General features: G+C 45.2%; 1 protein-coding gene across 7 annotated transcripts in view; it reads right to left on the reverse strand.

Moving 5' to 3' along the window:
- The window catches only part of LOC139409588 (zinc finger and BTB domain-containing protein 11-like), a 23,976-nt gene extending 19,172 nt beyond the window's left edge, over positions 1 to 4,804 (reverse strand). For 5 of the 7 annotated variants that reach the window (XM_071154973.1, XM_071154972.1, XM_071154970.1 and 2 more), the window contains exons 1-2: positions 4,272 to 4,773; positions 1 to 98 (exon numbers count right to left, since the gene is read on the reverse strand). The exon at positions 1 to 98 is cut by the window's left edge and continues 165 nt beyond it. In XM_071154973.1, coding sequence (XP_071011074.1) covers positions 1 to 98; positions 4,272 to 4,581 — 408 coding nt within the window. In that variant the 5' untranslated portion in view covers positions 4,582 to 4,773. Of the gene's footprint in view, positions 99 to 4,271 lie in introns of all 7 variants that reach the window. The other 2 variants (XM_071154967.1, XM_071154968.1) reach the window with 2 other exon arrangements.
- Positions 4,805 to 13,654: the final 8,850 nt, after the last annotated feature.

The following is a 13,654-nucleotide window of genomic DNA, read 5'->3' on the forward strand; positions in this document are numbered from 1 at the left end:
CCTGGGTCCGGTATCGTCCTCCGATAGCCCCCTCCGGTCCTGTCTGTTCTGACACTGACTACATTGTCTCATGTAGTCCTTCACCTGCTTCAGGATACCTGACAGATACACAGGGTTAAATCACATTGCAAAATGTATTACCAATGAACAGTGTGCATATACACACTAGCTGCAGTTGCTAGACCCCGTAGCACTCACTTCCGTCATCATGAAATACTTTGAGAGACTAGTCCAGGATCATATCACCTCCACCCTACCTGACACCCTAGACCCACTCCAATTTGCTTACCTCCCAAATAGGTCCATAGACAACGCAATCTCAACCACACTGCACACTGCCCTAACCCATCTGGACAAGAGGAATACCTATGTAAGAATGCTGTTCATTGATTACAGCTTAGCATTTAACACCATAGTACCCTCCAAGCTCGTCATCAAGCTCGAGACCCTGGGTCTCGACCCCGCCCTGTGCAACTGGGTACTGGACTTCCTGACGGGCCGCCCCAGGTGGTGAGGGTAGGTAACAACATCTCCACCCCGCTGATCCTCAACACTGGGGCCCCACAAGGGTGCGTTCTGAGCCCTCTCCTGTACTCCCTGTTCACCCACGACTGCATGGCCATGCACGCCTCAAACTCAAATCATCAAGTTTGCGGACGACACTACAGTGGTAGGCTTGATTACCAACAACGACGAGACGGCCTACAGGGAGGAGGTGAGGGCCCTCGGAGTGTGGTGTCAGGAAAATAACCTCACACTCAACGTCAACAAAACAAAGGAGATGATTGTGGACTTCAGGAAACAGCAGAGGGAGCACCCCCCTATCCACATCGACAGGACAGTAGTGGAGAGGGTAGTAAGTTAAGTTCCTCGGCGTACACATCACGGACAAACTGAATTGGTCCACCCACACAGACAGAGTGGTGAAGGCGGCGCAGCAGCGCCTCTTCAACCTCAGGAGGCTGAAGAAATTTGGCTTGTCACCAAAAGCACTCACAAACTTCTACAGATGCACAATCGAGAGCATCACCGCCTGGTACGGCAACTGCCCCGCCCACAACCGTAAGGCTCTCCAGAGTAGAGATCGACCAATTACGATTTTTCAACGCCGATACCGATTATTGGAGGACCAAAAAAGCCGATACCGATTAATCAGACATTTTATTTATTTATTTGTAATAATGACAATTACAACAATACTGAATGAACACTTGTTTTAACTTAATATAATATATCAATAAAATCAATTTAGCCTCAAGTAAATAATGAAACATGTTCAATTTGGTTTAAATAATGCAAAAACAAAGTGTTGGAGAAGAAAGTAAAAGTGCAATATGTGCCATGTAAGAAAGCTAACGTTTCAGTTCCTTGCTCAGAACATGAGAACATATGAAAGCTGGTGGTTCCTTTTAACAGGAGTCTTCAATATTCCCAGGTAAGAAGTTTTAGGTTGTAGTTATTGTAGTTATTATAGGACTATTTCCTTCTATACCATTTGTATTTCATTAACCTTTGACTATTGGATGTTCTTATAGGCACTATAGTATTGCCAGTGTAACAGTATAGCTTCCGTCCCTCTCCTCGCTCCTCCCTGGGCTCGACCCAGCAACACAATGACAACAGCCACCATCGAAGCAGCGTTACCCATGCAGAGGAAGGGAAACAACCACCAAGGCTCAGAGTGAGTGACGTTTGAAACACTATTAGCGCGCGCTAACTAGCCAGCCATTTCACGTCGGTTACACCAGCCTCATCTCGGGAGTTGATAGGCTTGAAGTCATAAACAGGGCAATGCTTGACGCACAACCAAGAGCCGCTGGCAAAACGTGCAGTGCTGTTTGAATGAATGTTTAGGCGCCTGCTTCTGCCTACCACCGCTCAGTCAGATACTTGTATGCTCAGTCAGATTATATGCATTTCGCTACACGCTAGATAATATCTAGTAATATCATCAACCATGTGTAGTTAACTAGTGATTATGATTGTTTTTTATAAGATAAGTAGAAGTTTAATGATAGCGAGCAACTTACTTTGGCTTACTGCAATCGCGTAACAGGCAGTCTGCTTGTGGAGTGCAACGAGAGAGAGGCAGGCCGTTATTGCGTTGGACAAGTTAACTGTAAGGTTGCAAGAATATATCCCCCGAGCTGACAAGGTGAAAATCTGTCATTCTGCCCCTGAACAGGCAGTTAATCCACTGTTCCTAGACCAGTTAACCCACTGTTCCTAGACCAGTTAATCCACTGTTCCTAGGCCAGTTAACCCACTGTTCCTAGACCAGTTAACCCACTGTTCCTAGACCAGTTAATCCACTGTTCCTAGACCAGTTAACCCACTGTTCCTAGACCAGTTAACCCCACTGTTCCTAGACCAGTTAATCCACTGTTCCTAGACCAGTTAACCCACTGTTCCTAGACCAGTTAATCCACTGTTCCTAGACCAGTTAACCCCACTGTTCCTAGACCAGTTAACCCACTGTTCCTAGACCAGTTAACCCACTGTTCCTAGACCAGTTAACCCACTGTTCCTAGACCAGTTAATCCACTGTTCCTAGACCAGTTAACCCCACTGTTCCTAGACCAGTTAACCCACTGTTCCTAGACCAGTTAACCCACTGTTCCTAGACCAGTTAACCCACTGTTCCTAGACCAGTTAACCCACTGTTCCTAGACCAGTTAACCCACTGTTCCTAGACCAGTTAACCCACTGTTCCTAGACCAGTTAACCCACTGTTCCTAGACCAGTTAACCCACTGTTCCTAGACCAGTTAACCCACTGTTCCTAGACCAGTTAACCCACTGTTCCTAGACCAGTTAACCCACTGTTCCTAGACCAGTTAACCCACTGTTCCTAGACCAGTTAACACACTGTTCCTAGGCCAGTTAACCCACTGTTCCTAGACCAGTTAATCCACTGTTCCTAGACCAGTTAACCCACTGTTCCTAGACCAGTTAACCCACTGTTCCTAGACCAGTTAACCCACTGTTCCTAGACCAGTTAATCCACTGTTCCTAGACCAGTTAACCCACTGTTCCTAGACCAGTTAATCCACTGTTCCTAGACCAGTTAACCCACTGTTCCTAGACCAGTTAACCCACTGTTCCCAGGCCGTCATTGATAATAAGAATTTGTTCTTAACTGACTAGTTAAATAAAAGTATAAAAACCGTTTTTATTATTATTTAAATTTTTAAATCGGTGCCCAAAAATACCCTAATTAATCGGCCATTCCGATTAATCGGACGACCTCTTCTCCAGAGGGTAGTGAGGTCTGCACAACGCATCACCGGGGGTAAACTACCTGCCCTCCAGGACATCAACCACCCGAGCCACTGCCTGTTCACCCCGCTATCATCCAGAAGACGAGGTCAGTACAGGTGCATCAAAGCTGGGACTGAGAGACTGAAAAACAGCTTCTATCTCAAGGCCATCAGCCTGTTTAACAGCTACCACTAACATTGAGTGGCTGCTGCCAACACATTGACTCAACTCCAGCCACTTTAATAATGGAAATTTATGGAAATGAATGTAAAAAAATATATCACTAGCCACTTTAAACAATGCCACTTAATATAATGTTTACATACCCTACATTACTCATCTCATATGTATATACTGTACTCTATATCATCTACTGTATCCTTATGTAATACATGTATCACTAGCCACTTTAAACTATGCCACTTTGTTTACATACTCATCTCATTTGTACATACTGTACTCGATACCATCTACTGTATCTTGCCTATGCCGTTCTGTACCATCACTCATTCATATATCTTTATGTACATATTCTTTATCCCCTTACACTTGTGTGTATAAGGTAGTAGTTGTGGAATTGTTAGGTTAGATTACTCGTTGGTTATTACTGCATTGTCGGAACTAGAAGCACAAGCATTTCGCTACACTCGCATTAACATCTGCTAACCATGTGTGACAAATACAATTTGACATTCATTATTATGGTGCATTAGTACTGCTCTCATCACATTAATAAAAAATTTGATTCATTTAAGGACTAACTTCTGTTTTTGAAAGATGTTGAGCATGAATGTGGAGAGATTGGCATTACATTTGAATATTGATGAGTGGCGTGTGTTGACAAGCATGCCCTGCATTGACCAATCAAACACTGGTTAGCTATCTAGCAAGCCATAGATAAACTGTTAGGGAAGACTGTCAACTGGTGTTTTGTTTTACGCATGTTCTCAGACCTAGATAAAATAAAATAAATTGTTGCCAGTTCATTTGAGCAGTTTTATGCTATTTTACCTCTCCACCAATACTTCTGAGAAATTGATTCCCAAGTGTGATGCTGGTTGAGGTGCTCTCCTCCGGCCACAATGTGTGACTCGTCGATAAGTTCCTTCCTCCGTCCTGCCTGCAACACCACTTCCAACTCGGTGAATTCATCCAGGCCCTTCTGCCTTCTCTGGTAGTACAGTGTGCCATTCCGCACGACATAGCAAGCGGCTGCTTTACGTATCTTTCTTTTAGTATTGCCATGGGTCCCCGGTGCGTACGGCTCCCGCTCGTCGGACAGATAACGTCTGATGGCTAAGTAGCTTTCCTCGCACGACATAACCTTAATTATCCGTGCGCACAACACAAATTACGATATTTATTTCGAAGAAAATATCCTTTTCGAACTTTTAATATTAAACGGATTTTTTAAATCCGTTTTAAAGTACTACATAGTATAAATAAAGCGATATAAATACAATATTTCGGGTAATTTCGAAGTGGGAACGCAGTTCTTGAACGTAAGGGGTGGACTTGCATGAACAGACAAAATGGCTGCTGCACAACCGGATGTTGCGTAAGAAATGGCGGAAGATGGAGAAATGATATTACACCTGGCTATGTACCTTTCTGACCACAAGAGGGCGCAATGTTTCAAGAAACCACAAGAAACTGGGATATAATCTATTTTCCATGCGCTTTAAAGATTCACGTTTTATAAGCTAATATTCTTCTAGTGTAATTGTCTTTTTTATTATGCATCTTTCTATTATTTTCTCGTTTGCATATTTCAATGGATAATGGTAATAAGAAAACCTTGATTATTTTACTTATTGGAATAAAGTACAAAAATCCACAATGTCAATTCAGAAACGGTTAGTGATCCGGTATCCTTGGAATGTCCCTACCCTAAACTCTACTCCAAACCTTAACCCTTACCCTAACCTTAACCCTTACCTCAACCATTTTAAATGTAAACTTCAATGGGGTGACGTCAGAGTTGGGTCGTTCCAATTGGATCCTGTTTAGATTTTTTTTTCATTCAGTAACAGCAATGTAATGACCTTCCTCTTATAGCCCTTTCATCCAGTAGGTGTTCCCAGGTGACTGGCAGGTGCCAGTGTGTGTGGTGTCAAACTCCACAGTTACCAGTGCCACTATGCATCGTGCCCTTCAGATTCCCTCCAAGGAAGGACATTATAGGTAAGGTTAGGAGCAGGCAGATCATTTAGGAGTAAGGGTGGATTTTTCTGGGAAATTTGAGTATATTACGTTACTAATTAACATTATCCCATACCACAAACACAAAAATAATCTTATTAGCCCATAGGTCGTTCCACAAAGAGTACCTTTTGCCTCCCTTTGATGTTTTAAGTAGAAGTTCTGCACCAATATTGAATTAAACCCTGTTATATTAAAAGAAGTGCCCTTTAATATAGACCGCATGGAGAACTCAATAAGTCAGCATTCAGCAAACACCCTTGTCACATTCTAGGAAGATTTTAAAAGGCTCTTGACCCCAACATTTCTCCATGTTTCATCATCCTTTTAAAGCCGTAGTTATTTTTGTTGGTTTTGACAGTCATTTCTGTACATTATTTATTTCATATGATTAGTGATTAATCTGTCACTTATTTTACTTTCGTTTCAATACAGTGAAACTGTTCCTTTTAAAAAAAAATTTCAAAAGAAACGTTGAACATCTAATAGTCAAATCATAGATTAAAAGCAGGTGTTCTGGTTCTACTCTTTATGTAAAAGCAGGTGTTCTGGTTCTACTCTTTATGTAAAAGCAGGTGTTCTGGTTCTACTCTCTATGTAAAAGCAGGTGTTCTGGTTCTACTCTTTATGTAAAAGCAGGTGTTCTGGTTCTACTCTCTATGTAAAAGCAGGTGTTCTGGTTCTACTCTTTATGTAAAAGCAGGTGTTCTGGTTCTAGTCTTTATGTAAAAGCAGGTGTTCTGGTTCTACTCTCTATGTAAAAGCAGGTGTTCTGGTTCTACTCTTTATGTAAAAGCAGGTGTTCTGGTTCTACTCTTTATGTAAAAGCAGGTGAGCTGGTTCTAGTCTATGTAAAAGCAGGTGTTCTGGTTCTACTCTCTATGTAAAAGCAGGTGAGCTGGTTCTAGTCTTTATGTAAAAGCAGGTGTTCTGGTTCTACTCTTCATGTAAAAGCAGGTGAGCTGGTTCTGCTGTGTTTTGTGGTGGAAAACAGAGCGGGTTGAGCAGAACATACCAGCCCTGTTACCCATAGATAGACAGGCTAGAAGTTAGAAAAGGGGTGCAGCTTGCCACATTCTGTCACAAGGGGATTTATGGCTGATTAAACCCTGTTACGGTCAACCCTGTTGCTTTATTCAGCACTTAATAGGCCTTACTATAGTATTGTTTTCTCCTCTCCTCTGTCTGGGGAGCAGTCTATGCTCCCTGGCAGAGATAATTGAATGCCTGCACCTCTGAAAGGGGTTGCTGGGCAACAGTCCTGGATGACTCATCATATCAATGTTTTATGATGAACTGTTTCATAGCTATCCTCAGCATTCTAGAACCTGACAACACTAGCATTCTAGAACCTGACCACACTAGCATTCTAGAACCTGACAACACTAGCATTCTAGAACCTGACAACACTAGCATTCTAGAATCTAACAAAACTAGCATTCTAGAACCTGACAACACTAGCTTTCTAGAACCTGACAACACTAGCATTCTAGAATCTAACAACACTAGCATTCTAGAACCTGACAACACTAGCATTCTTGAACCTGACAACACTAGCATTCTAGAACCTGACAACACTAGCATTCTAGAACCTGACAACACTAGCATTCTAGAATCTAACAAAACTAGCATTCTAGAATCTAACAACACTAGCATTCTAGAACCTGACAACACTAGCATTCTAGAACCTGACAACACTAGCATTCTAGAACCTGACAACACTAGCATTCTAGAACCTGACAACACTAGCATTCTAGAATCTAACAAAACTAGCATTCTAGAATCTAACAACACTAGCATTATAGAACCTGACAACACTAGCATTCTAGAACCTGACAACACTAGCATTCTAGAACCTGACAACAAAACAGGTTTTGTCCGTTTGTCCTTATTTCTGACTGTCATATTATCTATGTGGTCTACACACTCTGGTGCTGTCAGATAGATTTGCTGCATACTCACTCGTTCACACACATTGGCCTTATCGGTGTTATTGGTCCAATTGGTTCTATAGGTCCTACTGGTCTTATCAGTTCAATTGGTCTTATTGGTCCAATTGGTCTTATCGGTCTTATTGGTCCAATTGGCCTTATCGGTTTTATTGGTCCAATTGGTTCTATAGGTCCTATTGGTCTTATTGGTCTTATCAGTTCAATTGGTCTTATTGGTCCAATTGGTCTTATCGGTCTTATTGGTCCTATCGGTCTTATCAATCCTATTGGTCCTATTGTTCTTATCGGTCTTATCAATCCTATCGGTCTTGTCGGTCCAATTGATCTTATCGGTCTTATTGGTCCAATTGGTTCTATAGGTCCTATCGGTCTTATCGGTCTTATCGGTCCTATTGGTCATATTGGTCTTATCGGTCCTATTGGTCCTATTGCATTTCTATTGGGAGTATGTTGATACCGGGTGTCTACTTACAGCCCATCAGTATGTCTATTGACACAATCATGACTGTGTTTACTGTACTCATGACATCTCTAAGAGCCTTTATCTTGGACACAGTAAATAACATTGTGTCCTTCTAAGGGTCTAAATGTCATCCTCAATACAGTCTTCAATGGAGGAAAGTCCTTTAACCTTCTCTGTCATCTCATTAATATATCTCCCACAACATTGGGAACAGTCATCATCATTACATCACCGTTAGCTACGTATTTGGCTCATGTCTTTGGGCCTCCATTGAGTTGACCCTCAAAACTTAGATCAACCCAGAAAAAAGATATGGCTTAAACATACGGAGCTCTCCAATAGGGTAACAGGAATCATGAAATCTATGTAAGTTCTGTTTCCCTGTAAGTATTATTTCCTACAGTAACTTTTGCAGTACCCCCTGAGGAGTCAGTAATTTAGCTCAGATCCAGAGCAACATACAGGAGCAATTAGGGTTAAGTGCCTTGCTCAATTGCACATAGACAGATTTTTCAGCTAGACAGCTCGGGATTCGAACCAGCGACGTTTCGGTGACCGGTCAAACACTCTTAACTGCTAGGCAACCTTTTGCTAGGCCACTTCACTACTAAGCCATTGATGTCATCCACTCAGAGGAAGGCTAATGCCAAGACAGTGGGACACTACATTGGAGAGGTGACACACAATGCTGAAGATGATGTCACATGCGCCGAATACAACAGGCTCTTACAGTGGCATGCTGAATACAACAGGCTCTTACAGTGGCATGCTGAATACAACAGGCTCTTACAGTGGCATGCTGAATACAACAGGCTCTTACAGTGACATGCTGAATACAACAGGCTCTTACAGTGGCATGCTGAATACAACAGGCTCTTACAGTGGCATGCTGAATACAACAGGCTCTTACAGTGACATGCTGAATACAACAGGCTCTTACAGTGGCATGCTGAATACAACAGGCTCTTACAGTGGCATGCTGAATACAACAGGCTCTTACAGTGACATGCCGAATACAACAGGCTCTTACAGTGACATGCTGAATACAACAGGCTCTTACAGTGGCATGCCGAATACAACAGGCTCTTACAGTGGCATGCTGAATACAACAGGCTCTTACAGTGGCATGCTGAATACAACAGGCTCTTACAGTGGCATGCTGAATACAACAGGCTCTTACAGTGGCATGCTGAATACAACAGGCTCTTACAGTGGCATGCCGAATACAACAGGCTCTTACAGTGGCATGCTGAATACAACAGGCTCCTACAGTGACATGCTGAATACAACAGGCTCTTACAGTGGCATGCCGAATACAACAGGCTCTTACAGTGGCATGCTGAATACAACAGGCTCTTACAGTGGCATGCTGAATACAACAGGCTCTTACAGTGGCATGCTGAATACAACAGGCTCTTACAGTGGCATGCCGAATACAACAGGCTCTTACAGTGGCATGCTGAATACAACAGGCTCTTACAGTGACATGCCGAATACAACAGGCTCTTACAGTGGCATGCTGAATACAACAGGCTCTTACAGTGGCATGCTGAATACAACAGGCTCTTACAGTGGCATGCTGAATACAACAGGCTCTTACAGTGGCATGCTGAATACAACAGGCTCTTACAGTGGCATGCTTACAGTGGCATGCTGAATACAACAGGCTCTTACAGTGGCATGCTGAATACAACAGGCTCTTACAGTGACATGCCGAATACAACAGGCTCTTACAGTGGCATGCTGAATACAACAGGCTCTTACAGTGGCATGCTGAATACAACAGGCTCTTACAGTGACATGCTGAATACAACAGGCTCTTACAGTGGCATGCTGAATACAACAGGCTCTTACAGTGGCATGCCGAATACAACAGGCTCTTACAGTGGCATGCTGAATACAACAGGCTCTTACAGTGGCATGCTGAATACAACAGGCTCTTACAGTGGCATGCTTACTTACAAAACCTTAACCAACAATGCAGTTAAAAATAATAATAATAATAATTTTAAAAAGTGGTAAAGCATTTACTAAAATAAAATAAAAGTTTTTTTTATTACAATAATACAACTGGATAATTGAGGTAATATGTACATGTAGGTAGAGGTAAAGTGATTATGTATGGATAATAACAGAGAGTAACAGCAGCGTAAAAATGGGGGGGGGGGGGGGGGTGCAAATAATCCGGGTAGCCATTTGATTAGCTATTCAGGAGTCTTATGTGTGACAATCGTGCAGCGTGGTGAGTGTTCATGATCTTTAATACTCAGAACACCAAACAAAAACAAAGAATGCCCAACCCACATCACAACCTGACCTCACCAAATAGAGAAATAAAACGGCTCTCTAAGGTCAGGGTGTGACAGTACCCCCCCCCCCCCCCCCCCCCCCTCCTCCCCCACCCAAAGGTGCGGACTCCCGGCCACAAACCTGAACCTATAGGGGAGGGTCCGGGTGGGCATCTACTCTTGGCGGCGGCTCCGCCTCTGGCTCCCCCCACCTTGGTGCCGGCCCCGGACTGGGGAACCTCGCCGCAGGCCCCGAACTGGGGACCCTCGCCACAGGCCCTGAACTGGGGACCCTCGCTGCAGGCCCCGAACTGGGGACCCTCGTCGCAGGCCCCGGATTGGGGACCGTCTCTGCAGGCCCCGAACTGGGACCGTCGCTGGAGGCTCTGGACTGGGGACCCTCGCCGCAGGCCCCGGACTGGGGACCCTCGTCGCAGGCCCCGGATTGGGGACCGTCGCTGGAGGCTCCAGACTGGGAACCCTCGTCGCAGGCCCCAGATTGGGGGCCGTCGCTGAAGGCTCCGGACTGGAGACCGTCGTCGCAGGCCCCGCATTGGGGACCGTCGCTGGAGGCTCCGGACAGGAGACCGTCGCTGGGGGCTCCGGACTGGAGACCGTCGCTGGAGGCTCTGGACTGGGGACCCTCGTCGCAGGCCCCGAATTGGGGACCATCGCTGGAGGCTCCGGACTGGGAACCCTCGTCGCAGGCCCCGGATTGGGGACCGTCGCTGAAGGCTCCGGACTGGAGACCGTCGCTGGAGGCTCTGGACTGAGGACCGTCGCTGGAGGCTCTGGACTGGGGACCCTCGTTGCAGGCCCCGGGGCCTGGGGACTGTCGCTGGCGGCTTCGGACTGGAGACCGTCGCTGGAGGCTCCGTGCCATAGATCATCACTGGAGGCTTCGTGCCATGGATCATCACTGGAGGCTTCGGGCCATGGATCATCACTGGAGGCTTCGTGCCATGGATCATCACTGGATATACTGGGCCGTGGAGACGCTCTGGAGGTCTGGAGCATAGAGCTGGCACAACCCGTTCTGGCTGGATGCTCACCCTAGCCCGGCAACTGCAGGGCGCTGGCACAGGACGTACTGGGCTGTGGAGACGCACCGGAGACACAGTGCGCAGAGCTGGTGCAGGATATCCTGGACCATTGGTGCCGGCCAGATGCGCTGAGGCATCCGTCCTGGCTGAATGCCCACTCTAGCTCGACAAATGCGAGGAGCTGGCACAGAGCGCACCGGGCTGCCTATCGTGCATGCTTCGTCGTGCCAACTCCACATATCCTTGCCGTTCCGCCTTTGCTGCTTCTAGCTCCTCCTTAGGACGCCGATATTCTCCAACCTGTGCCCAGGGTCCCTTGCCTTCCAGTATATCCTCCCATGTCCACTCCTCCAGAAAACGCTGCTTGGTCTTTTTGTGGTGGGATCTTCTGTGACGATCGTCGTCGGAATGAGACCAAGGTACATCTTGGCCATGTTCTGTTATAATCTCCACCCGGCACAGCCAGAAGAGGACTGGCCACCCCACATAGCCTGGTTCCTCTCTAGGTTTCTTCCTAGGTTTTGGCCTTTCTAGGGAGTTTTTCCTAGACACCGTGCTTCTACACCTGCATTGCTTGCTGTTTGGGGTTTTAGGCTGGGTTTCTGTACAGCACTTTGATATATCAGCTGATGTAAGAAGGGCTATCCTCCTCCATCCTCTCCGCTCCCTTTCTCTGGGCTTCTGGCAGGAAACATACAGGATCAACATACTCCTCCTCCATCCTCTCCGCTCCCTCTCTCTGGGCTGCTTGCCAGAAACACTCATCCATTGTCTGTTACACCTTTCATGACCACCCACCTTGAGGAACAAGATTCAGGTTTGTTTCTGGGTGTCAAGATGAATACAGTCATAACCCCACCATTTACATATTTCTATTGAAGCCTGGTCCCAGATCTGTTTGTATTGTCTTGCCAACTTCAAGCCAGCACAAACAGATCAGTGACCAGGCTAACAATATTTCCATTATAAAGTGAAGGGGAAAAAGTATCAGGGCGGAAACAGCCGGAACTAAGTGCCAACAGAAGAAAAGCCATTAAACAGTTCTGGTAAGTTCCAGACTCTTCCAGTGAAGAGCGTGGCTACGTGGTTACGTCTCAAATGTCCCACTATTCCCTAATGTAGTGCACTCTGGACCCTGGTCAAAAGTAGTGCCCTACACAGGGAATATGGTACCATTTGGGATGCAAGTAATGTGAACAAAACAATGACATTTACCTCTCCCATTCAACGCTTTACATCACAGGAAATAAACACTACAATACCCGGGAACCCACCAATGAAGAAGCCAGCAGTGATAATGATGCCATTGTCTGTGGTCTCTGCTAAGAGGGAAGGAGAGAGAGAAGGAGACAGACTCAATTTGGCATTGAGGGTGTCCTATACAAATTGATGGAAAGTGATGTTAGGGGAAAAACATACAACATTATAAAATCCATGTACACAAACAACAAGTGTGCGGTTAAAAATAGGCAAAAAACACACCCATTTATTTCCACAGGGCCGTGGGGTGAGACAGGGATGCAGCTTGACAACATATATACTGTATCAACTAATTGGCGAGGGCACTAGAGCAGTCTGCAGCACCCGGCCTCATCCTACTAGGATCTGAAGTCTACTGTTTGTTGATGATCAGGTGCTTCTGTCACCAACCAAGGAGGGCTGACAGCAGCACCTAGATATTCAGCACAGATTCTGTCAGACCTGGGCCCTGACAGTAAATCTCAGGAAGACCAAAATAATGGTGTTCCAAAAAAAGGTCCAGTCACCAGGACCACAAATATAAATTCCATCTAGAGCACACAAAAAACTATACATACCTCGGCCTAAACATTAGCGCCACAGGTAACTTCCACAAAGCTGTGAACGATCTGAGAGACAAGACAAGAAGGGCCTTCTATGCCATCAAAAGGAACAACATTTCACATACCAATTAAGATCTGGCTGATAATACTTGAATCAATCAGAGCCCATTGCCCTTTACGGTTGTGAGGTCTGGGGTCTGCTCACCAACCAATAATTCACAAAATGTGACAAACACCAAATTGAGACTCTGCATGCAGAATTCTGCAAAAATATCCTCCGTGTACAACGTAGAACACCAAATAATGCATGCAGAGCAGAATTAGGCCGATACCCTCTAATTATCAAAATCCAGAAAATAGACGTTAAATTCTACAACCACATAAAAGGAAGGATTCCCAAACCTTCCATAACAAAGCCATCACCTACAGAGAGATGAACCTGGGGAAGTCCCCTAAGCAAGCTGTTCCTGGGGCTCTGTTCACAAACACACCCCACAGAGCCACAGGACAGCAACACAATTAGACCCAACCAAATAATGAGAAAAAAATAAGAGAATTACTTGACATATTGGAAAGAATTAACAAAAAAAACAGAGCAAACTAGAATGCTATTTGGCCCTAAACAGAGAGTACACAGTGGCAGA

This window comes from Oncorhynchus clarkii, chromosome 5 (assembly GCF_045791955.1).
Source record: "Oncorhynchus clarkii lewisi isolate Uvic-CL-2024 chromosome 5, UVic_Ocla_1.0, whole genome shotgun sequence".
In the NCBI taxonomy this organism is placed as follows: domain Eukaryota; kingdom Metazoa; phylum Chordata; class Actinopteri; order Salmoniformes; family Salmonidae; genus Oncorhynchus; species Oncorhynchus clarkii.